A 25,275-nucleotide genomic window follows, 5' to 3' on the forward strand; every position below is an offset into this window, starting at 1 on the left:
GATGCTGTTCTAAAATCATTGGACACAACTTAAAAGAAATGACTACTCTCTTTTACCAAGTGATGAACCCTCATGTCAAATACCAGGGAACACAGATAAGAATGTTTAAGCTGTTAAAAAGCTGGAGCACAAGGCTCCAGGAGAGAAGAGAAAGGAGGGAGGGACCCAGGGAGTTCTGTCTGTGCCAGCCTTTCTTTGTCCACAGAGAAAACCCAGTTAATGACTATTAAATCACAATACATGCCAAGGTACTCCAAAAGATCTCATTTGATAGAGGAAAGAAGCCAACATTAAACTGAAAACAAGTACAACAAGGAATGGACTGGGGAAATGAATAGGAAATTTAAAAAGATAGCCCATTATTTGTTCCCAGAAGCATAGCATAAGATGTTGGATACACCAGGCATGTCCACCATTGTTCACATGATGTCTTCGTTAAGAATGTAATTTAAGTTTTTGTGTAGAATACAATATACAGCCAGGACAGATAAATGAATTTCACATCACCCAGCTGAATAGTCTGCAACCGGAAGTAATACAAAAATTAAGATCGTACAGATTGCTTCCAAATACTTCAACAAATATTTACACATTTTAGAATGCATATATTAAGTTCATGAAGAGAGAATGAAGGCTAGTAAAGTTATTTAAAAACCATTTTAAAATGGTAAGAAAATAGTACTTTCGGAACAATGGTAATACATCTGCTACATGTCAGTGCATAATACTGACAGGGTAGAGTTGCTCATGTTTTGCAGTAAGAAGGCAGCCAGTGCATGCAGTCCAAAGGATGATTTACAAGTGTGCTCTGTTATAACCATAAAAGGAGGAGAGGAAATCTAATGGCCAGAAATAGAACCACTGTAAATTAAGTAGGGGCAAAAAAATGCTAGAGAAGCACATGATAAATGAAATGGTAAGTAAGAAGATGGGCAAGTAAAAACAAGGCCAAAGAATGGAGAATCAACACGACACAAGGGGGTATCATGCAAAAGCATTCTGTAAAGGATGGTGTCAGGCATGAACTGACTGCTGAGGTCAAGGAACTCCAGATTCCTGTCCTAGCACTAACTGACTCTCTGCAAAGGAAATTAAATTATTTCATCTTCCTATCTTGCTCTGCAAATCAAAGGCAATGATACCTCCCTACCTACCTACCTACCTATCTCTTGGACATGGCAACAGAGAATCAATCAATGTCCTGATGGTGCTCAAACACTGTGTGTTAAATCCTAGCTCTGCTCAAGCCACTGGGATTTTTTAATGCTGACTTCAACAGCGCCAGGATTTTTATCTACAATTTGCTATCAAAAATGTTGGCTGTTATTATTTAAAAGGATTTTGAAGCCTTTATGCTTAGTTACTTCACAAGTCAAAATTGCTCAGTCCATAGGTCAGGAAACAAGTAGGGATGTGGAAATCCCACTCCCTTCTTCCTGACTTGCCTACTGCTGCTTGTGAGCAAAAAGTCAGGATTTGACCTGAACTGACAGTTCCGCTTTCTGTGTTAACAGAGAAGCATCCAGTTCATTGTTACACAGCTAAGATGGATCTTAATGTTAGCACTAATAGAAGGTTTTCAGATGCAAAAAGTTGGCATTTCTATATTGCAATTTTTCCTAGAACAGCTATTCTTCAATATCTGCCCCAGAGAACTCATTAAAGATACATAAAGGAGAAGGAATTAAAAAAGAAATACAAGATCAACAAAAAATATTTCTTGCTACCATTACCCTTTTTATTAGACATTTCAAAATGCAAAATAAACTGTCAATATTAACATTATGAATCTAAAAACAAACATTCAGAAAAACTGAAATTACAGACAAAAGGCAAAGCAGTTTCCTATGCTAAACAATGCTGCAAAATAACACTCTGCTGGCACTGTTACTGGGAGATAACTTCATGCCAACATCATGGCTTCTCCATATGTCAGTTAAGAAGACAGAAGTTGTTAGTGAAAACTTCCAGAGTTCTTTACAGAAACCAGGGCGGGGGGGGTGGGGGGGAGGAAGGAAGGAAAAAGCCTAACATGTGCGAATTTTTTTTTTTTTTTAAATAAATAATACCTCTCTGGAATATAGGACATGGAATGACAGAAGTGTTTAGCTTGAAAAAGACCTCTAAGATAAAAGCCCAACCATTAGCCCAGCACTGCCAAAGTGACCACTAAACCATAGCCCTAAGTGCCACATCTACACAGGTTTAAATACCTCCACTTCTTTGGACAGCTGTTCCAAGGCTTGACAACCCTTTCAGTGAATTAACTTTTCCTAGCACAGAATCTAAACCTCCTCTGATGCAACTTGAGGCCAAGTTTCCTCTTGTCTAGCCCTTGTTCCTTGGGAAAAGAGACCGACAGCTTTCCTCCCTTAAAAGCATTGATCTGTGTTGTCCAACCACGCTTTGATCCTAATATCTCCAGTGCAAAGGTGTCAAGAGTATCTCACCCAAAATTTGTGGAAACCCTGGTTCATTACAAAAGTTCTCCTCAAGACTGAAAGTAATTCTTATTACCAGTTTGAACCTCAGTTTGAACCTGTGCTTGTCAGATATGCTACTCTTAACATTTGCAAGCAGGAAAACCTGAAATAGAGAACTACCCCAGCCTTGCAGCAGTCACTGCAACGGAGTGCAAATAAATTTTATAGTACAATGAAGCCATCATCCCTTTGTATCCTTTTTAGCTTGGGAATTGAATGGTATTTTTATTGAATGCAGATCTTACAATGGTCAAAGGCTAATATTTTATAAATCACTCTTCATGTTTCAAGTGTATTTGCAAAGAATTAAGAAAGAGCTTACATATGTAAAAATAATAACCAGGAGCTTCAGTAACAGTATTTATCATTCAACCAAGAAGGAAAAGCACAGCTTTGCTGTGGGGGAAGAAGGCATCAGCTCACACATTAGCATAAGCCACCAGGTTCTGTTTTCATATGTCCCTGTCATGATCAAATGGTTATGCAGTCCCTTCCCACCCTTACAGCAAGGGTATCTGCTGTATTTCAATTTTTACAAATTTATGTTCTGTTACTTCAAGATGCTGCAGCTAAAAGCATGTCTAGACAGAGAAATGTGGCAGATTCTACCTCTGCTGTTTAAGCCAATGCATTTTCAAGTCTTAAAATGTAGCTACTGTGTGATAGACTTTGATGATGACAGCTGCTCATAAAACATCTGGAGTGAGAAAGTGCCAAGTCTGTGTCTTTGGTTTGAAGGTGATGATAATGTTGTCCTTCAGATTTGTGCTGGGCTGATCTCTGCGCAAACTCCATGTGCTGCCTGCAGTGTCACCTCTTAGAGGAAATCCATAAACCAGCACAGTGGACTGCTTGTTTTGTGACTAATTTGACACCAGCAGTGGCAATTACTTCACTCTCAGTGCTAAGGTCCCCTTTGGGGTGCTTGCAGCTCCCTCCCTTACAAACTTCTTTGCAGCAGCAGATGCTTTCTAGCTTCTGCCACTGACCTGTTGACCTTGCTCTGCGCTGGAAGGCTGTGGCAGCACTTAACCTCCAAATTCTTCTTCTAGTGTATTTGAGGCAGTGAGGAGCCTAAATTCCCTGACTGATTAAATGTCTTCCATGAACATAAGGTATTGGCATCATGAATCAAACCAGCTAGTAGTGTCTAACCTGGCCCCAAAACTGGCATTCTTGTGGAAATGAATGGACGGCTTTAACAGCAAATCACTTTTCAAACAGATATAACTGAAAGTTATTTCAAATTATGGATGCTTTAATTTAGATATGTCTAAAAATATAATAATTACCTATTATTGTTATGGGAAGTTTCAAGATTAAAGGGAAAAATTCTGACTTGAAATGACAGGAAGCTGAAGTTTCTCAGTATTTTAATTACTCACAAAGTTTATTAATACTGATACTGTTTCATTCACAGATATACTTCAAACTCTAACAAATACATTTTCCCCCTTTTTTCATGTATGTAACTAATCAGACTGAAAGGGATCACATTCAGTCACGTGTACAGATACAGTAAACCAGCTTTCACATTTCTAGAAAGTTGAGTCTCAATTTAGTTCCAAACTGACAGTCGCTGTTTTTCCCACAGGCAGCAAAACTTACTGTAATTCACTACCCAATTACTATTCAATTTAAGAGGGTGAAAAATCTTAAAGACATGATGTTCCTGTAGGTTTATGTGGCTGTGAGACTCAAAAGACAGGGAGAACTCAAATACTTTAACACCACTGATATTGTTAGAGAGCAAAACCCCACTGGGGATGTTCTGGAGACAGACAACCCCTGACGGGCTGCACACATTTCCTGACAGGTAAGTGCATATACAGCTAGAGACTAACAAAAGGACAGGGTGACTTTCAGCCAACCAAGCCCAAAAATACAGAGGGTACTTCAAGAAGTAGCTTACAGATTGAGGAGGAGGTGGGAGAAATCAAGGAGGGCTGCAGGGAGATGGATAGAGGGGAAAATAGCACATGTGAGGGGAAGGCAGAAAGGGACAATGCCTGGAGTATTACAGCTGGATCTGGTGTCATAGCAGTGCATAGCTTAGAGCACTCAGGATGAAGAGGGTCAAGATGCTCATCTATTCACAGAATTCCTTATTTTAGTCCCCATTCCCCAAGCTGTCCACCAGAAACTCCCCAGAAATTGCTGTTAGGACTAAATAGTTCCATTCCAAATCAAAGCCTAGAGGTGTGTTTTCCCAGACAATAAACAAACACTGTAACAATAACTGGATGAAACACACAATTCAAACAGGTAATGGAAACAAAACAAGCACAGGCTTTATCCCCATGATCAAGAATATCACACAACATTTAGCTGACCAACTGAGACATGCTGTCACTTCATTTTGATGATGCAATCAGCCCTACACAGCTGATCCATGTACTGTGTAGAGACCTGCTGATAGAAGTGATGTTCTGCAAAGCAGAAATGTGTAGCCATATGGAGCTCATTGCAAGAATGAGCCTCTCTTTACACTCCTGGTCGAATTTCTCACATATCCTCATTATCTGTTATTGAGCATTTGCAGGGATCTAATATTCTGAACCACAGAGCCAATTCCACTTTTACTGTTCTGCAAAGCATTTCTACTCAATCAAAGACACTTTAGAGACATAAGTGTAAGTGGCATTTCCTCCGTGCTGAAAAGATTTAAAAGTTTTATTTTTTTCCAACTATTTTTTCCCAGAGTTTAAACTAATATCTGTGTCATCTCTGAAAGTCCCTACATAGATATTTGATTTATGCGTTGTTTCTCAAGATTCAATGGGACCAAAGTGTTTCATGTGAATAAAGATTTTATGTTCCTTATTTTACTATCATGTCACTTACGACTATCATGCATCTGAAAACTTAAACTTATCAAGTTACTGACAGGTTAAAAAAAATGTTTGCAGGATGTGCTCAAGTTAGAGGAATCTGTTTCCTAAAATGACACACTCTGATAATCTCTCTGCTCTTAAAGTAATCTAAGTGTCGATTGCAAAATATTTCATGTGTGAAAGAAGTTATTCATTGAGCATTTAAAAGCTGCAGTTGAAAAAAATCTCATGGTAAAATATACCCCCAGTAAATGTTATTTGTCTAAAGCTGCTCAAGAGACAGTTTGGGTAAAAAAAAGAAAGCAATGCTGCAAGGATTAATAATTAACCAGTTGCTAGTAACAGCTTTATTGAATTGGAAAGACAAACCGTCAGCTGCACAGAAATTCGCAATATTTTTATCACCCAGGTAGTATGAAATATTGAACCTGAAAATTGGCACTATTTCTTCAGGCAGAAAAGTTTTCTTGGCAGTAGCCCAAGTTAACACAATAGGTCACAGAAAATCATCACTTCCAGTCTACTGTTTCAAAGGAACATGGGAAAAAAATATAGAAAAAAAGACTGCATCCTTAGAAGAAAAAAAAAATAAATCAAGTCTTTTCATGTGGACAGCAAAGCAGGAGTCTAAAATGTTCATGCATAAGTTCCCTTTTCACTCCTTTATTTTTTTTTAATCCTTTGGTGCTATAGGACTATTGCCATCTCTGTTTAATAAGCACATTTCATTTAAATAGGTTTCTTGAGTTCCTGCTCACCCACCTAATAAAGCACACAGTGTTTCAGAGATGTGGTAATATTCTAAGCACAAACTGTGTGATTTTATTTTTTGCAAAGTAACATTACACCATACAGTTGATAATTAAATTTTAATATTGATGTCAACAGTAGCCCATGAAAATGTGCACCTAGACTCTCAACTTTGGAATTTTATGGCTTATCATCACTTGGTGGTAGATACTCCTTAGCACCATTTTTGCTTTGTTTGTAATACAGAATATTGTTCTTTTTTGGTTTTTTTTCCCTCAGAAAACTCCCAGTATGGGCAGCTGTGCTGAAATTCCACAAAACAGCCGAAGATACTCTATTCAAACCTAAGAATGGCTCAGATACTAATGAATTAGCAAAATCCATGTACAATTGATAAAGTTAATATTGCTTCTTACATGAAAGAAATGATACAGGCACCGAAAGATTTTACAGTTCTGAATGAGGGGAGGGAGGGTGGGGCGCAAGACGAGGAGCTGAAGAGAAAGACCAGGGCATTTTGGAAAGTCTCTGCAAGCAAAGCTGTTAGAAATTACCAACATGCCATGAAAAGCGTATGAAGAGAGAGAGAGAAAGCATATTTAAGGAGAGGAGACCATTGCTAAGCAAAGGCCATATGAGATTTCTGCTTTTCACTGTCAGCCCTGCTTCTCAAGCGGTGGCGGCTGCCAGCTCACAGAAGGACAAGACGAGTGCCAGCGCTGTGAACGCATGGCAGCAGGAAGGGCAGAGAGCAGGAGCAGGCAGCAGGCTGGGACACCACCCCTCTCTGGCAGCATCAAGATGTTCAGCCTGCTCAAGCTGCCTCCTGGGTCTTCACACTGTGACCCCACTCTACACATCTTCCCCAGGCTAGGGATTACCCTGAGCAAGGATTGCCATAATCAAGGTGAAAATAGTGAGCAAGGGCACAGGGCTTGCTAAGATGGAGAGGAGCCACACAGAGCATGGCAGGTGCATTCAGGAGGAACATATTCCCCAGGGATATGCCTCAGGAAAGGGAGAGGTGAGGACTCATCATCCCAGTCAGATGGAAGCCTCTGGGGTGTTACTTCTGCTTGTTCTGGAATAGACCTCCCTAGTCATTCACTGCAACACATTTCAATGACATCTTTTCCTTAGTTAACATAGAGCCACACCCCTTACAATCATATTTTAAAAGTATTCTTAAACTATAAATAAGCAACCTGAAACCATACACCCTATACCTCTTTGTGTCATAGGGAAACTGAAAGCAACTGTGAGCAGCCAAGAAGAGGTGCTTCTCAGAGAGGGATATTTCCAGGCTGCTTGGTCTCTGCACATTACTCACACAGCTGAACTATTCTCTTCCAAGGTCTAAAAATAAATTTGCTTTCAGATAAAGCTCAGTGTTGTAAATTTCAAAGACACAGAGGAAGGTTCAGAAAGTCAGCATGGAAAAAATTATATTATCATAAAGTGAGCTCACATTTGAAGTTTAAAGAAAAAAGTTCACAGAGCAAGCACTTCTTGCCTGGAACAGGTTAGATCAAGATTAATGGCTGGGTAATGTGACAGTTTCTGAGTACATGTATATGTATCTGTAGCCTACTATTAAATTTAAACAAACTGCATCATTCTGGTTTAAAGAAGAACGTCTGCTCATTGCTTCATCTTTTCTGAAATTCTTTTACCTTTTACCTTCTTTTAAAATATTTGCAAATCACTAATCCTGCTCAGTTTCTCTTCCCTTCGAGCAGCAGTGTCAGTGATGTCTTATGATGCAATCCAGTCACCCCCACACTTCTGACTCTCTAAAAAGCTTTTTCATCAAAAACAATACCACAACTAAGTGACAGGACTTTACTAAACTTGTGTGGACCACATCAGTCCACACTTATTAAGGCTCTTCACTAACACTGACTCCTCAGCCGGATTTATCACAGTCAGATATGATAAAGACATGCTCTTTTAGGGGAGCGTTCCAGATTCTTCCCAGAATAAAGTTTTCCCACTTTGGTTCCAAAAAATGTATGTCTAATTGTACAAGCAGTCTTGCTAAACCATCTCCATCCAAATTCCAAACTGCAGTAGCTCAAAACTGAGATCTCCTTTCCCAGACTCCCTGGGTACAAAGGCAGCTTGACTGACCCTCAGGCAGCCACAGGTGCTGGAGCCGGCAGCATCACATCTGAAGAGACAGTTTCTGCTGGTTTAGAGTCTGATAAAAACAAACAAAACCCAGCTTTGACTGCCTAGATTCTACACTTAGAATTATTCTTCTTGTCAAGAACGATTACCTGCTCCCTATCTATGATGAACAGACACATGTGCTTACAGTCACACTCAGTTCTTACAGTCTGGACTATTTAATGGGTTTGTGACTGTAGGTAGTGTTGATACACATACCAGGAGATTTCGACAGGACTGATAAAACCTCAGAAATCTGATTTTTAAGTCACCCTGGAGGATACATTAAATCTTGCTAAAAGGAAGCTAGCTAAATGGGGAAACTAAGAGAATTAAACCCTCCCAGGTAATATGGTAAACAGGGATACCATGCTGGAGGCTGAGTGCAAATACATGCCACATAGCAAAAAAGGATTTGGGAAAGTGGCAAAGCAAGCCAGTGTAGCTGAACAACAGGGTATGAGAGGCTGTAAGAAGCAAAAAAACATGCTTCTGAAAGCTGGAGTCATGTCCAAATGAAGGAAGTATTAAGACTCATGACTTATTGCTGGCTAAATAAGTAAAAAAAAAAAAAAAAAAAAAAATCAACCCAAAACGAAAGCAAACTTAAACCACAATCGGGTAACTGAAAAGACAGCTTGCGAAATGAGTATAAGAAGACACAAGAACTAACCACAGCCCCTTTTTCACATCTGAATGCAAAACCTGTCAGTCTGGCCAACAGATGATCAAGCGATAAAAGCAGCACTCAGAGCAGAAAATAAGTATTTTGAGCTCTGCATACAGGGAATCCAGAACCAAGAGAAGCTGCCATGTCAGAACTTTTCTTTATGAGGTACTGGTTGGATCATACATTTTAAATGGAGATTTCAGTGGAAAAGGCTACAGAACGAACATATGAACAATAACAATTTGCACAGATCAGAAGATACTATGAAAGCATTCCTAAGGAACTCATGGATGAAACAGCACTCTGAGTAACAGCCTCTTTTCAGACTGCCTCAGAATCAAAGGACTGCAAAATGGCTTACACCATGAACATTTTATAAAGGGCCCCAAGAGAAAGCCAAAAAAAAATCAGGCAGTCTGATATTTGAACTGGGCAAATTGGTAGAAACTATTAGAAAGAATAGTATTGGCAGACACATGATAAAATGTTATATTAGGCAAGTCAACACAACTCTCATTAAAGCATGAAAATACCACTTGAGAAAAAGAAAAGCAAATACTAAGGAAGCAAAAACACATCCTAGTTTCAGTGGAATAAATATAAAATGCATCCATCACATGATGACTGTTTCAATTTCTGGTCCATTTTTATAGGATTACCTGAGGACAGGAGAGGAGAAATAATTGTGGATGACCAAGGAGAGGTAGGGTATCCCAAACAAGGATAGGTCAAGTACCCTCTGACTCTTCAGGCTGGAAAAGAGTTGACTGTGGCACAACGATAAAGGGCTTTATGCTGCTTCAGATTTCACACATGTATAAAATTTAATTTTCACTGTTTAGTCAAATAAAAGTGGTATGGTGTATGAAATAAAATTAGCCATTACGAGTTCAAAAGCAACTGAAAAAGGCATCTTTTTGTGCATAATACATTCAAAGTCTGGAGCTCTTCTTCACAGGATGTTCAAAGTTTACATGGGTCCACATAACAACTTACCAAATTCATGACATCAAATACAAGAATAAAAAATATATATTAAACTTCAGAGCCCAGCTTTTTGTCTCAGGAAGTTCCCAAGCCACAGATTGCTGGATGCCAGCAGAATACCCCGGAAGAGTTTACTACACACTTTTTTCCTATCCTTATGCAGCACTGGCTGGTGGGAGCAGGTGGAAGGAGGACACGGGGCTGTAGCTGAGCCTGTGGCCACACAAGCAGCTCTTCCTACACAAACAAGCTCTAGTGGCTGTTCTGGCTGCTGTGCTACAGCCAGCTGCCCGGCATGGGCTCATATCCTGCAAAGGGACCCAGAACAGGGAAAATAGAATGGTGACAAAGTCATCTTGCAGGAATATTGTTTGTCCCCCGTCATACTTTTTCAGCTCATCTACCTTCTGCTACATTTATTCCACTATTTCCAAAGGCAGGGAGAGCAAGGACCAGCATGAGCAGGACATTTTCACAAAGTTCTGTGAAGGGCTGGAGATAGTCTCTTCATACTTGTACCATTGTAAGGCTGATTTTTATATTCCTCTTACTAAGCCTGTCCAAAGAAAAAATATCCCTGACAATATAAACCCAACAGTAGAACTACAGATTCAGACATTTAGTAGCAGATCTGTTTTGATTCCCTTTTGCACTGACAGGAACTGAACACTGCTCTGACAGGTCAACTAGTTCTAGAACTTAACTTCTCATAGAACACTTACAGCCAGACTCTCTGATGACTCAGCTTATTTTCCCCAAGATTTGGTCCCTTAGGATTACGGATTATAAAGACTGGTTTGTTTACTAGGCAGAAGGGTGGAGGTCTGGCTGTTTTTGGAGGAGCAGTGAGATGAAGACAGGTTGGCTTAAAATTTGGTTTGGTTTCAAGTAATAACCTCACTGCAAATCTCTTTTTTTCTCAGTATTTCAGAAATCTGGTCCAGGCCTGAAGGTGAGTTTCTCATTCTTTCCTAGAGTTCCTTCAAATGAGAGCTGGCATCTCCCATTACATGGACTGCAGGCTCCAATAAATCACAGGATACAGTAAACTGAGCTGACTACTGAGTCTTACCCATAAGATCATATTTCTTTAAGTTTGTCACAAGCTGGCAGGTAATCAGAAAGAAAATGCCCTTGCTCCTGAGCTTATGGGAGCCCTAGATCTACAGAAAGTCCTGAAGTCATTCCTGCTTGACATCACACAAACAGACTCAGTATCTGCAAGCAAGATAAACATATTCATGGTGGGAAAAAAATCTGTTAAAATAAAATATGCAAATGCTTTCAGGCTTGCATGTCGTTGATATTTTGGAAAGGTTTTGTGCGCCCACGATGTTTCTCCTTTCAAGGATGGTAGGGGACATGTCCAAATCGTTACCTCAGCAGCTGCTATTCCAAATGGCGCTCAACAGCCGCAGAAATGAACAGCACCAACTTCTTTAAGTACGTAGCAGTGAATAAATCTGTTCTGAAATGTTTACTAGGGAACAATCTGATCATCAAGGATGTGGAAAGTCAGCATCAGACTAAGTAACTGTTAGAACATAAATCCATGATGACACTGTTCATGTCATTGACATTTCTTGCAGTTACTTAACTGGTTTAAACTTAAGTCTACCTAACCGCAAGCCTAAGCATAGAAAAGCTTTACATCTGGAAGAAGAGAGTATATATGAGAAAGGAGGAATAAACAAAAAGAAATCTATCTAAATTTTACTGACACAAAGCATGTTGTAAGCTGATTTGATAAAAGGAACCAAAAATGTATAAGACAAATTAGGACACACTATTACACAAAACCAAAATAAGGTAAACAATAAGAATGGGGGAAAAAATACATCCTTTATATGAGGCAAAGTTACCAATGAGGTCCAAGGAGGGACCTCAATTCATTCGCTGATGAACAGAGAATGTTTCCTGAGAAATCTTCTATTTTTACTCCATCTAGACTTTAATTTTTATTCATGATAGTAGCTGAGTATTTTCATTTTTCTGCCTAATTTCTTCCCAGTTGTGAAACAGGTTCTGTGAAGATTAGTTAAGTATTTAACTAATCTTCATCACAGGGTGATGAAAAAGAGAGTTTTTAAAGAAATCCTGCCGTTACCAAGCTTTTAATTATATATTATAGTATTTCCCGTACTTTTGAAGTTAATACACTTCTTACAAACCTTAGACAGTGATGGAGTTTCCTTCTATAAAACACATCCCTTTTAGACAAATTTATGTACACTTATGCTTTCTAGATGCTTTGGACGCTTTCAATCAATACACTACTGCCAGGAGTCAGTGTGCCATTTTCTAAAGCTGCTTAAGAGGTGGAGCTGAAAGCCTTTTCCTGTAAAGGGAAAGTAAATTACACTACTCAGTTACACTTACAATCATTTTATATTGAGTTTTTTCTTACTTAATTTTTGAAAAGTCTATTTTCATAAGCTTATTATGCATATTGGTAAGTCAAATAAATTCTTTTTTAAAAAATCAACCTGAACCAGACTCTCCCTCATTTTCATCATTTAAGCTACAGTACTTGCCAATAACTGTGAATAATATAAATTTTAAATTACACTTTCAGTGAATGTATTTATTACTGTCACATCTGAGCAAGAGGAAGCAATTGTAATACCAAGTGATGACACACACTCATCAAACCAAAAGAGATCAAAGGATCTAAAACAAACACAAGACAGAAAAGGTTTTCCACGCCAAAGTTCTCTGCAGTGACTCTTTAAAGACAATGTGCCTCCTTCTTCTTAGTTAACAGAATTAAAGAAGAAATGGCTCATGGGGGGCAGGGAGCAATTTCCTGCTATTTTCCTCAACATTCTCATTCCTTTTAGTTTCTTAAACATACACACACATTTGGATACATGTCCTTAGCAAAAGTGTGCCAGTTCTTCACCATTCTGACTGTAGTTTACACACACTACCCTCATGCTCCTAGCATTTTTCAATTTACAAGATTTTTGTTCCCCCAACAGGCATTTATTCTATATTTATACAGCTACTAACTTCTCTGTGGCTTTTTCACCTGATCTCTATATAAATGTATTTTCAGCATAAATGATACAGTATTAATTGTAATATCCTGTTCAACAACATTCAGCAAAGCAGACCTCCAGTCCTGACTGCACCTCTCACATGCCTATGAACACCTCTAACTAATAATGACCTGTTTTGTTTAGCAAGGTTTTTCTCTGAAATTAATCATCTTTATCTTCATTTCATCCTTTTATAGTTAAACCACCATCTGGGCTAAACAACACAAAACTAAATAAAAGAAGAAAAAATTCCTTGAAAATGCCAGGTTCAGTTTTAAATTTCTGATGCCAGGAATGCATTCTGTCTGAAAAAAGGGAGCAATGAGCTTTCAAGAACATATGCAGCAGAAAGGAAAAAGAAAGATGAGAAGCTTAATGTTACTCAACAAATGAGTATAATTAATGCTGTATTTCTACACCTTTTAAGTCAATGATCTACATTACTATAACATAACTGAACAGTGTTCAGGAATAGCTGTTCCAGAGTAACTATTCCATAATAATTCCATGTCTGAAAATATTTTTTTTTCATTATAGCTCTTACGGCCTTTTTTCAAAATAGCTTTCACGTGCAAACAAACAAACCTGTACACATCTGCCGTATTTTGTAGTGCTAGAAGAAATCACACACTATCTGTTGATTTCTTAAGTTGCCAGTGCTTAAAGATTTACTGTTACAGTAATCATTAAAAATAATACACTTAACTCTGGTTTTGCACTTATATTTCATTTTTTCAGGTTTATTTTTAAAATCAATGGTATAAGGCAATTTAATGGATTTGGGAGGAGAGTTTCATGGGTTTTCTTTCTTGGAGCTTATTGAAGGAATTAATCCATCAATTCTGAAAGGAAATAAAACAACTGTTTAGCAATGTGCAAAAGCACGAGGCAGCCATGCTACCCAAAAGCACGCCCAGAAAACCTCATGTATTCACAATACTTCTTCAAATTGCAGGAGAAATCACTCAAACTGCTATAGGGAAAGCCACCACATTGGTCACTCCAGGCACTGTGTCGATGGAAATGCAGCTCTTGGAGAGGTCCATAAACCCCTGGAATTTCGTATCCTAGAAATACTGCCTCACATGTGTACCTGAAATGCTACCACAACACAGGATAATTCTTCACTTTGACAGTCAGCTGTTGGTTCAAGTGGAGGAAAAGGGGCTACAACCTAAGCTTTTGTGGCCAGGGACTGATGCTATGCCTTAGAGCTCATCTGTTCATGTGCTCACTCAGAAACACCAGGTAAGGCCTGAACCCAATATTCAGCATTTTGTATCAGGCTCTCTTTCTCCCATGCTTAGGTGTACTCATCTACTACCAAAATGACCAGCAATTCTACATTAAAAAACCATACATTTCTACCCTGGTAAATAACATGGGCTGATACAGCAACCTGCGTTGTAAACAGGGTTCAGGATCCTGATTCTTCTTTTTGTACAACCAAAATAAAAACATATCTATTTTTTTGTCTACATAACTTTGTGAATTCTCACCAGTATGACATCTACTTACCTCCATCCTCCTGCTCTCTTTATTTCTCAATGGCATACTGATTTAATGCTGGTTTTAGTGTCATAATGGAACAGGAGAAAAAAGCATGCCTGTCAATCACTATTTTCATGGCTTAATATATCTTCCAGCCTTAAATTTCATCCATGACAGCAAGTTCTATTTCATTATTTATATTTAATCTCTAAGCTTAAGCAAAATTTCCAACATACACCAATATATTAGACATGAATGAGCATGAGGAAGCTTAAAATTGAAATTTTTCTATCCATTTTTTGTTAAGGCATCAAAGGGTTCAATATTCTTTCAGTAAATTCATTTGTCAACATGAAACATTCTAACTACATGCTTCAGATTGCAAAATAAGACAAATAGAGAGCTATCACATCATGATGCTAAAAGCTGTCCATAATCTTGGTTTGCCTGGCAGAAGATCAGGAGTTACGGAGAGTATGCTCCCTCAAGAAGCAGGTATTTATAGAAATTACATATAATTTGAGTCTTGTACATAATCCTTGGAAATTCATCACCAATGAACTGACATGTTATATATATATATATATATATATATATATATATAATGTAAATCAACTGAATATTAAATAAGTTATGTACTTGGATGAGTGGAGTTTTACCAGATACCTTATAATAATCTGTCCCATCAAAACAGCAAATGCTACTTTAATGGAAACTGGATAAAACTACTCAGAAAAGCAGCTACCCCAGCCAGTAGCTGCTGATTTACTAACTCAATGAAGTGGGAACAGAAGGGACCAAGCAGCTTGAAGGGTCAGGACTTAACACCTTGTCTTCATAAAGGGTTTTTCATTAACAAACCAAATCTTTAACAAATAATTAATTTAGCTTTATGACACTTCTGTGCACTACAAAAATTTGATTGCAGCATTCAGGTTTTTTGTAAAGCCCTAAATCTTGGAGCTCTGAGGAACCTTATATGAAAAATTCTGTTACAGCTCTTGAAAGTTCATTAATTGCTAGCCTTAATACTGGAATCAGAAAGAATGAAATGTGATCCAGCTGTAGCTGGATCGTAAATCCAGCTGGTTCATGTATTCATAAGGCAAAGCAGAAGAGGGAAAAAGCCTTTCAATCAAAGCAAGAAACGGAGATTGAGACAAATTTATATACTTTTCAATACAGCACATGATTAGTAAGATTTTCCTATCAGGTCTCCATGTAACGCAGGTGCAGGTTTTGGTTTTGGTTTAAACCTGCTAAACATAACATCAACATTCCATATTTCAAACTCACCCCCAGTTTTTCGTCTCTTTTAGGAGCCCTTGGCTTTAGAACTCAGGAGCTAGAAGTGAAGGTGTGCTGATTCAGCAGCAGTAACTCTACCAGCTCTACAGATAAGAACGGCAATGACAGGCCAGATCAGTAGATTATCTCTCACAGTGACTATCAGTGGATCCATAAGGAAGTGTTAAAGAATACAGCAGCTTTATAGCATACATATTTCACCAGCTTCCCAGCTTACATGCAGCTCAGGGACTTCAGGCAGAGCTGGTATCATTGGGTTTAACAGCAGTAGATGGATCTTTCTCCTGTAAAGTTATCTAAATGTGCTAACAGCCCAGGTCAGCCACCAGCATCTCTAATTTTCCGTGCCAAAGAGGTCCACAGTTAATGTATGTCTGTTCTAGGAAGTGTCTAACCCTGAACTCTTGCTCAGAAGACAAGGTTTGCTATTAGGTTATACATGCTTAAACACATTCTAACTGCTTAAAAACGGGATATACAAAGGCTAGCGCTGTCTGTGCGGCCACAGCACTGCAGAATATGCCAAAATATCACAGTGCTACATGCACAGAAAGGTAGGGTTCAACCACACAAAAAGCTCCTCTCAACTGGCTTTAACAGCAACCATATCGATGCCTTGGAGAAGCTGAAAACTGAGTATTTGCCTGGGTCTCTCACGATCCCTCCATCCTTTCCTCTTTCCCTTGGGGCAATCTGATCTAGTTTCTTGGGGAATTAAGGTGGAATCAGTGCAGCTTCACACAGCAGATATCCACGACTTTTGATGGCAAACAATGCTGAAAGAGCTCTTGGGCTTCTTTTGCTTTTGACCACAGCACATGTCCTCTGGCACACAGCACACTGCTGGAGGAGAACTACCTTCTCCCAGGCAGAACTACTTTCTACCTTCTGCCTGCCTTTGCAATGGCTGTGCCATACACCTGTACATGACGTGTACTTGTCATTTTTCTTCCTTGCCATACACAAGCCAAACATTTAACCAATTGATCTGTCAAGATAAGACACATTTTTAGCAATTAAACATCTACTCAACAGCTGAGCCTCATTTACAAACTGAGGTCTCCATCTCTTCTAACATCCATTTTTGTTCCGTGATGAAATAAGAAGTGTAACACCATAAACACACGTCACTTTATCTAAAAGCTACAAGTGATGTTTAAGCAGCCAACAAGAAGATGAGAAGGAAGGAGAGGAACAGTACATGACAAGCTTGTAAGAAGAAACTGAGAAATGTGACTTGACACACAGGTCACAGCAGGTGACACGTGATTTACTGACGGTAAGAAAGTGCCCACCTAGTACTTTCTACACTGTCAGAAATAGCACCATACTGGAAACACCTTGTCCTGTGAAATCGGACGGCCTGATAAAGATATCCTCAGAAGAGATGTCTTATTTACTAAACTGATTCTTTTGTGATGACCTTGATCAATAATACCAGAAGCAAGGCATGTGATACTTGTGTATTCTTCTGAATTTTAAAAACCCTTTAACCTCTCCTAACCTTACCAAATACATCAGCCTGTGCTGTCAAGTTTCACTGGCAAACTTTGAAGTGTGTTAATGTTATGAGAACACTATTGCAAAATCAGTTTCCTGCTGCAGGGATACACTCACCCTCCAGCCCTGGGATTTGGACTATTGCTGAGTAAAACAGGGTGGTGAAACCATTATTGCTGAATTCTGCATGATTCACAGTTGGTAATAACCACCTTCAAATGCAACATTCAAATTTACATTCTCATAATCAAAGGTCAGAAAAAGACAGCAAGAATGGGTCATTATTCACAGCAGTTAAAACTACACATTTACACTAGATACTGTATAATTCTTAGACAAACTGTGACTACACCTGTAAAAAATGTGATATATCTAGAATTAGAGATTTATGGCCTCTTGTATAAATCCTGCTACATTTGCCTGCAACAAAAGCTTTTTCATGCAATATTAATGTGCCATTCCTGAACACAGAGTTCTCCAAATATTTAATCTCCTCAGTGTCTCTTGCTTTTGTAGAAGAGAAGAAAGAGTGACAACAGACTGCCTCCCCAGCATGGGAACAGCTTCTGCCAGCATTCAATGTTGCAAGCGAGGTCAATCCAGCCAGTGCTGCCCTTTAGCCAAAGGTATGTATATAAACAAATCAACTTAATTCTTTTTTTTGTCTAAAACACCAGGTTTAAGACTTACCTATGTACCATAGTAGCCAAATTATTATAATTTCAAGTATTTCAGACATTATGGGCATGGGGATACAAGAGGACTCATTATAACACTCTCCAATGTAAAAACATTCCTGCCTACAGTCACTCAGCATTTGGCATATGTAAGCTTCCTTAGGACCATCAAACAGGAGGCAAGAACTCATCAATAGAACGGATATCCAAAAAGGTCATCAGCATGACAGCATGAAAGACTGTTCACCTGATCCTCTACATATGTCTGCGAGACAAGCAGATCCGTAAGAAAAATAAGACTTTTGGTTTACAGAGCATGAGTGCTTACAAGCTAAATTGTGAAGCAGACATGCATTGTACCAGTTTCCAGGCTATTTTATTCTCAATAATCACAGCCTACATGTTCAGTAACTAACTGTTGAATCAATCACTACATCAGAATGGAGTACTTTCTCATTTTTCCCTTTTTAATTTTTATTATTTTTAATAAGAATGGTGAGTTCTTGGTAATCATCAGATACAAAAGACTTCAGCTTTAATTTAGAGCAAGAACACCCTGGCCAGCAGAAGCTTGGCATGAGGAACAGAAATAAAAAACCCCCTTATTGCCCTTTTAAAAATCAAAAGTAGCACCTTATCAGCATAATGACAGCATGATTTAAATAGCTTTCATGTGCCAGTTTCACAACACTATTTCTATTAAATCATTAAGAATAAACATCTATTTTCATTTACTAATCTTTTTCCCAATTAGAATCTCTCTGAATCTATGTACAATAGTAATTTCATTTCTTCCCACTTGCTTGCATCTTAATTAAAATCGGTCCATGTTGACTTTCATTTTATAATATATCCTGCCTATTTCACATCATAGCACCTTCATGACCCCCAGAGAGTCATGAGCCTTTAATATTTTATTTTGACCTTGTTAAGTTACTGGAACCATCAAAGATTTTTCTTCTCCCCTTGATAAGTGTTTTTTTATCCTTCTCAAAATGTAGATGGTGTGTAAAAACACATAGTTGAGGACTATGCTTTCTTTAAACAACTCATGCTCACTTATTAAAAAACCCCAGCAATCTGTTGCCTTTCAATTTATTGCAAGTATTAGTTTATAAACCATAAACTTAATTATTAATTAAATAAGGATCACTGCTTAAATGATACTTAAAGGCCTTTTTCTCTGAGCTTCAAGACAAAAAAAAAAAAAGTTTGATTTGCAATAAAAAAAAAACATCAAAAATCAGTGACTTGACTTTATAACAGTCTTCTATACAGTATCTGAGTTTACAAAAACAGGGGACTGGGGGGAGAAGCAGCTGTCTTTTATTAGAGCAGTGGACCCAGCTGAAAAGTAAAAATACCCTGACAAAACACACAAGCTCTTCTCCAGGCCTGTAGCAGAAATCTTGCCTATGTGTTTTAACTCCTTCACCTGCTCTACTGACAGGTATTACTCAAAATGCTAACAAAGCACATGAAGAAGCACCAATTCAGATGGGAAGCAGAAAGATGCTGAGCCATCCCTTCAGCCTAACACCTGCAAACTTGTCTTTGGAGCTCAAAGAAAAACAAAATACTGGGTACACTGGCACATACATTTACATATTTGCCTTGGGTCTTCATCCAAATTCTTGCAGTGTCACTGCTCTCACAGCACAGGCTCAGGCAAGGGTTTTGGCACAGTCTGAGTCCTGCTGTTGGAAGCAGCCTGATTACACACTGTCATTTCTCAGGCTTGTACCTGCATTTACCTTTGGTGTGGACCCTCACCTGACAGCCAGCCCAAGCTATCCAACCTATCCACCTGCTGCTGAGTATATCTGCAGAGGGTATCTGGCATAAGACCTCTCAAGCAGAATGGCAGCTTTATAGGCAGCTGGGATTTATGGCCACTTTGTACTAACTTTGGATGGCGTAAAGAAGTACAATGCCTAGATATACCACTGCACAGAGCCTAGGTGGGAAACATGCTGTATTTGTTGCTTTTTTGAGAAGCAAACCAGGCACAGCCACAAAGGTCTCTTCACTCAAGCTTCTATTTACATTCCAGAAAGTCAAGTCTCAAGTTCATCAGTTCTGTATAATAGTATTTGGCTACTGGGTGGAGGAAACTGGAGGCAGCTAGTTACAGAGTGGGAGAGGGGGACTGTTTGCCAGGAAAAAGCTGAGAAGTTTCAGTAACAGAAAAAAGTTTTTAAAAAGAAAGATTATAATGAGTGAGAATAAGGGTCACTACTAAGACAGGCAGTGGCAAGGGAATGTCTATTTAAAGGAGACTGCAGCATGAAGGAAAGCATAAAAACATGCACAGTTCTCTTTAGAGGATAGGAGAGAAAGAAAAGATGCTGCTGGTGGTTAAATCAGCACTTCCTCTAGGCAGAAGAACAAAATTTAGGGGTTTGCAATGAATACAGCTAATAGATCACCTGGGTATGAGTTAAAGAAGAGATTACAGGAAAGTAAAGTGGAATTCCCAGTGGAAGTAATTATAATTTCAGCTTTTTATATGGTGTGCAGATTTATCCAAGGTCCAAAGAAGAATACGTAATGTAATTGCTTACCATGCCCCCTTCTCCCCCCAGCATATTACCCCTCTTTCTCCTCCAGCCACTTCAAACACGACAGTTGGTTTTCAGGGCAGCTTAAGTTCTGTTACCAAAAGCAGAGAGCTGTATATGAAGAAATACAATACAAATACCCGTGGCTCTCCTGTAGATTTTGTTACCGGTGAGTGCCAGCTTACTGAAAAACGTCCTTCATAGGCTTCTGTCAGATGGGGCCTGTAACAAGTACTTAATACTATTGAACCTATAATTAGCAGCCTCACAGTGGCTCTTGAGATGAGTACACAGACCACAGACAGAAGCTCTGAAGGAGGGACTGGTCCTCCAGCTGTGAAATCAAAGGAGTAACAGCTTCCTAAGTATGAGTACTTGCTTTACCATTAGTGGATAGTTAAAGTCGTAGCTCTCCATGCATGTTAGCTCCCCATCTGTACAACAGCTACAGTTCACCACCCTGCCATGACACTGGGCAGGTAGTGCTCATAAATAACCACTCCAGAACAGAACCAGATTCTGACCTTTAATGTAGACACAAGTTCAAGTGCAGACTATAAATCCCACTTGCACATTTACAGAAATATAAGTGGGCAAGCAGAATACCTACACCATAAAATTCTTGGGCAGCTTCCTCACAATAAATGTATTTGAACTGTTTAATTTTCTCATTGACAGGAATTGGCAGGAATTGAAGCAGAAATGCTCCATCACAAATGGTCACTTGTAGTAACACATTCTCAAGCTTTGGCAGCATTCATAAGTAGTGGTGGAACTGAGTCCTGCAGCGTGGTATTCTGCTATCAACCTCAAACTTCTCTTCGTTTTTCTATTAGTAAAATGTATTGTGGTAGTACAACCTTCCCTCTTCTGTGGAATAGAAATAATTATATTATTTGGAAATCTTCATATCAGCAACCTAAGCATACATATAAATTCTACCAAATTAAATTTTAAGGCAAGACTGTTTGTTTAGACCATGTAAAAAAAATGCTGTAAGACTTGCTGAGTTCCGAGAACTTAAACCACAGCCAGCCAGTATACAGCTGCACATACTCAGATATGGTGTGTCTACTAATATTGGAAACTTTATCAGGCTGCAGCAAATTTAACTTCTGGTTAGTATATGCATAGAAGAAATATAGATTGAATAAACTGGAACAAAACCAAAAACCACTCCAAGGTCATAAGTTATGAAAGTCAAGGGCACTCAGTTGCTTTATGGAGTACTTGACAGTATTTATTAGTTGTACTACTGTGGCACCCAAGAGCCCCAGGCATGGGCCAAGACTCAGCTGTGCTCATGCTTGCAAAAATACAAAACAAAAGATAAACCATAAACCGTTGTAGGCTGTAGCTAAGGCTTCATACAAAGCAGGGTACTGTCAACTCCTGATGCATATACATCTTTTAATGATGTACAGCTAAAGCCCAGAGCTCAGTTCGTTGGCTGGATGTTAATTTTGGAGCTAGAGTTACCTGGTGAGCAGGAGGCCACCTGGAGTTGGATGACATCAACTGCTCACACCAAGAATGTGCCTGAACTCCCACTCTTCCCTGCATTTCAGGTATTTGAACCAACAGCACAGGGTAGACATATCTCTCAGGTCACAAGACAGATCCTGAAGCCCAGTTCAGTCAAGCCAGAGGGGATTCAGAGGTATGCATTCAGCATCCTCCTGCAGACACTGGAGCAGCATGCAAGAAAGACCATGAGATTCATGGAGCAAGGGAGCTACACACTTTCTCCAAGCTGGGAACATGCTTCTGCAGCTTAATGGTTAAAGCACCAAGGAAGACAGTCATAGGTTCCAGTCTGGGCTTTTAAAGTTGTTTCTGGTTTTATCACATAACTCATATGTAAAAACATACAAATGATGCATAAAATAAAACCACATTGCCCAAATGAGTACCTTCACTAACAAGCCATAAAGTTGGCTGGATTCTTGCTTATTTTCATTCTGGTCTTGCAACTCTTGCATCGTGAGTGTGAACACAAGGCAGAATTTCTCGTGCCTACTTCTTTCAGGTGCTTTTGAGTCAAGTCAATACGGGCTCGCAATGTTCATGGTTTTTTGTTCAAACTGTTAAAAAAATGTTTTTAGGACCTAGTTCCTTCTTTAGATCTCTTTGTAAGTGTTGAACGCTGGAACAGTGGCATAGAATATGTTGTGTAAGTTACATACATTTGCGGACTGCAACATACATTGTCTTTTAAAAAAATGTAGTTGCTCATTGCCCTTTACATTTATTTACATTTTTCTAGAGTTGTATTGATAGTCAGAGGAACTTGTCTGCTGTTCACAGCACATATTGCTCTGTTTAAGAAACGCTCTTACAAAATCTCAGTCTGGCACCTCAAATAAAACACTAAATCACTAGTTCCTTGAACCCCAAAGTTGTTCATGCTTCTATTTACTCCTTCAGCCCACTAAAATGCCAGGATGTTACTCTCAGCCAATTTCTCAGAACTTAAATATTACAGTAACTGCTCGTGAGCTAAGCAGCAGGCAGTGGTACTCTTTTATCACTGCTTTCAATTTCAGGCTGTCTCGGTTAAAAACGCACCGTAACTTTTCTGCTTTCCTGCGGGTCTGCAGTGCAGCCAGCCCCCCCGTGAGTGGGGCAGAGCGCCGCACCGCACCTCCTCCCACCCAGCGCCCCCAAAACCCAGAGCAGGCACAAGCTCCTCACACCCGCGGCACGGTCCCCGCGGCCGAAACCCTGGGCAGTCCGTCACCTGGAGCATTTTTTATCTGGATCGGGAATTTAATTGTTCCCAGTCCTGTAGAAGTACTGAAAACGCGAGGTGTGCCACAGCACCCACCAAGTGGCACGCCTGGGAGCCCCTGCATGCCCCAGAGCACCACAACGCGCCGGGGCGCGATACGGAGCCGGTCCCGTACCGCGGAGACCACGGCAGAGGATGCGCGTTGGTCTTTGAATGCCCTCGGCACCCCAAACCCCGCGGCGGGAGCTCCCGGTAACGCGCCGGCCGCGGAGGCACGGGGGCCGCAGGCGCACCCCTTCCCGAGCCAGGAGGGATGCTGCTCTCCCGGCGAGGGAGCCGGCCGTGGGGCTCCCCTCTCCCTCACCCCACACAAAGGCACGGCAGGGCGGCGGGGAGGCGAACCGGGCCCCGCCGCGCTTCCCCCGTCCCGGCTTTCCCGTTCGGTGCCGCCTGAGGGACAGCTGACCCCCGGGCAGGGGCATCGCCGCCTGCCGGGGGAGCGCCCGCCCGGGGCTCGGGGAGCGCCTGCCGCGCTGTCGGGGCGAGCGGGACGGCGAGGAGCTCTGCAGACAGGTAGCTGCCTGCTAAAATGGAGGGAGGGGAGAAATGCGGCGCTCGCTGGAGAAACTTACCGGAGGAAACCGACGAGCCGGACAAACTGGAGTTACTGGATGCGGCCATGGTCCCTCCTCCTCGCGCCTTAGCTGCGAGCCCCGCGTCGGCCCCCGCTGCTGTCCGGCCGCCGCTGCCGCCAGCCCATCGCAAAGTGCCGGAGCCGCGCCGCGCCGAGCCGCCGCCGCAGCCCGCGCTCGGCTCCCCGCGCCGCCGGGGAGCAGGAGGCGGCGGCGACCCGCCGAGGCGCTGCCGGCCGCTCTCCGGGGCTGGGCGAAGCCGCTCGGCAGGTCAGGCAAAGGGCCCCGCGGCGCTTCCAGCGCCGCTCTCCGCCCTGGGGAGCAGGGCTTACCTTGTGACGGGGACGCGAGAGCCGCCCTGCCAGCGCCTTCCCTCGCCTCCTCCCTTCCCTTCCCGTCCCTTCCCCTTCCCCGCCTCCTCGCGGGCAGCGCTGACAGCCCGCCGGGGGGACCCGCCGCAGCTCCCCTCACGCACACAAAGGAAGCGGCGGCGCTGCCGGTCGGGCTGCCGCCCCGGCTGAGCGGGCAGGGTGGGTCCCGCTCGGGCGAGCCCCGGCGGCGCGGTAGCCCCGCCGAGGTGCGGCCGAGCCCCTTCCCGGCCCGCCGCCTGGCCTGGCACGGGGCTGGCAGCGAGCGCGGCTCCTGCCATGTGCCGGCCCCGTCCCGGCGGGGCGGCAGCGCCTGTTGAGCGCCTCGGCCGGTGCCCCCTCGGCGGTGCCGCAGTGTGGGCTCCGCGCTCGGCTGCGCCCCGCCGCCCCCCCGCCCCGGCGGAGACCCCCGCTGCCGCGACGCTACGGCTGGGGAGGAGCTGCGCCCCTCGCCCCCGCCGCCCTTTGTCCGCCTCCTGCCCTCGCGGGCAGCCCTCCGTTCCCGCGGGGCTCTCCCTCCCTCCGGGCAAGCTCCCACCTTCGCTTTCTTTCCTTTTCATTTTATTTTTTTTCCCCTCTCTCCTTTTTTTTCTTATTAAAAAAAACCCCAAAACAGGCCGACACCAACACGGGGTTTTGCCCTGCCAGGTGCACAGCGAGTGCGGGACCCCGGCCTGGCCCCAGTTTGGGTTCGCACTCCCACCTCCCCCTGCAGCGCTCCCGGCCCGGGGATTCTGGGGGCGCGCGGGGGGCGGCTTCCAGCATCCAGCGGGGGCATGGAGGGTCTGGGGCCGACCAGCCGGGACCGCAGCCCTGTGTCTTATATGCAAGTGGTAAAGAGGAAAAGCCGAGAGAAAGCATCACGTGGAGGCTTCCTCCTGATGACTGCCCTTCTCGTTCCCTTTTCCAGTGTTTTATTGCCAGCCAAAGCTTCCATCTCACTTTATAAAACGAGGGTGGGAAGACTACAGGAAGGTGGGCACTACAGGAGTGGCATGGCACACCATCATGCTGGCACGGGATCTGTAAGAAGCTTACAACCTATTTGCCATGACGCTGATTTATGAAAGCCT

The 25,275-nt window shown here is 41.6% G+C and overlaps 1 protein-coding gene across 1 annotated transcript in view; it reads right to left on the bottom strand.

Moving 5' to 3' along the window:
- The window catches only part of CHN2 (chimerin 2), a 159,630-nt gene extending 135,656 nt beyond the window's left edge, over positions 1 to 23,974 (bottom strand). The window contains exon 1 of the mRNA XM_039571470.1: positions 23,835 to 23,974. Within this exon, the coding sequence (XP_039427404.1) occupies positions 23,835 to 23,883 (49 nt within the window). The 5' untranslated portion in view covers positions 23,884 to 23,974. The remainder of the gene's footprint in view (positions 1 to 23,834) is intronic.
- Between the last annotated feature and the right edge of the window lie 1,301 nt (positions 23,975 to 25,275).

The sequence above is a fragment of the Corvus cornix genome, chromosome 2 (assembly GCF_000738735.6).
Source record: "Corvus cornix cornix isolate S_Up_H32 chromosome 2, ASM73873v5, whole genome shotgun sequence".
In the NCBI taxonomy this organism is placed as follows: domain Eukaryota; kingdom Metazoa; phylum Chordata; class Aves; order Passeriformes; family Corvidae; genus Corvus; species Corvus cornix.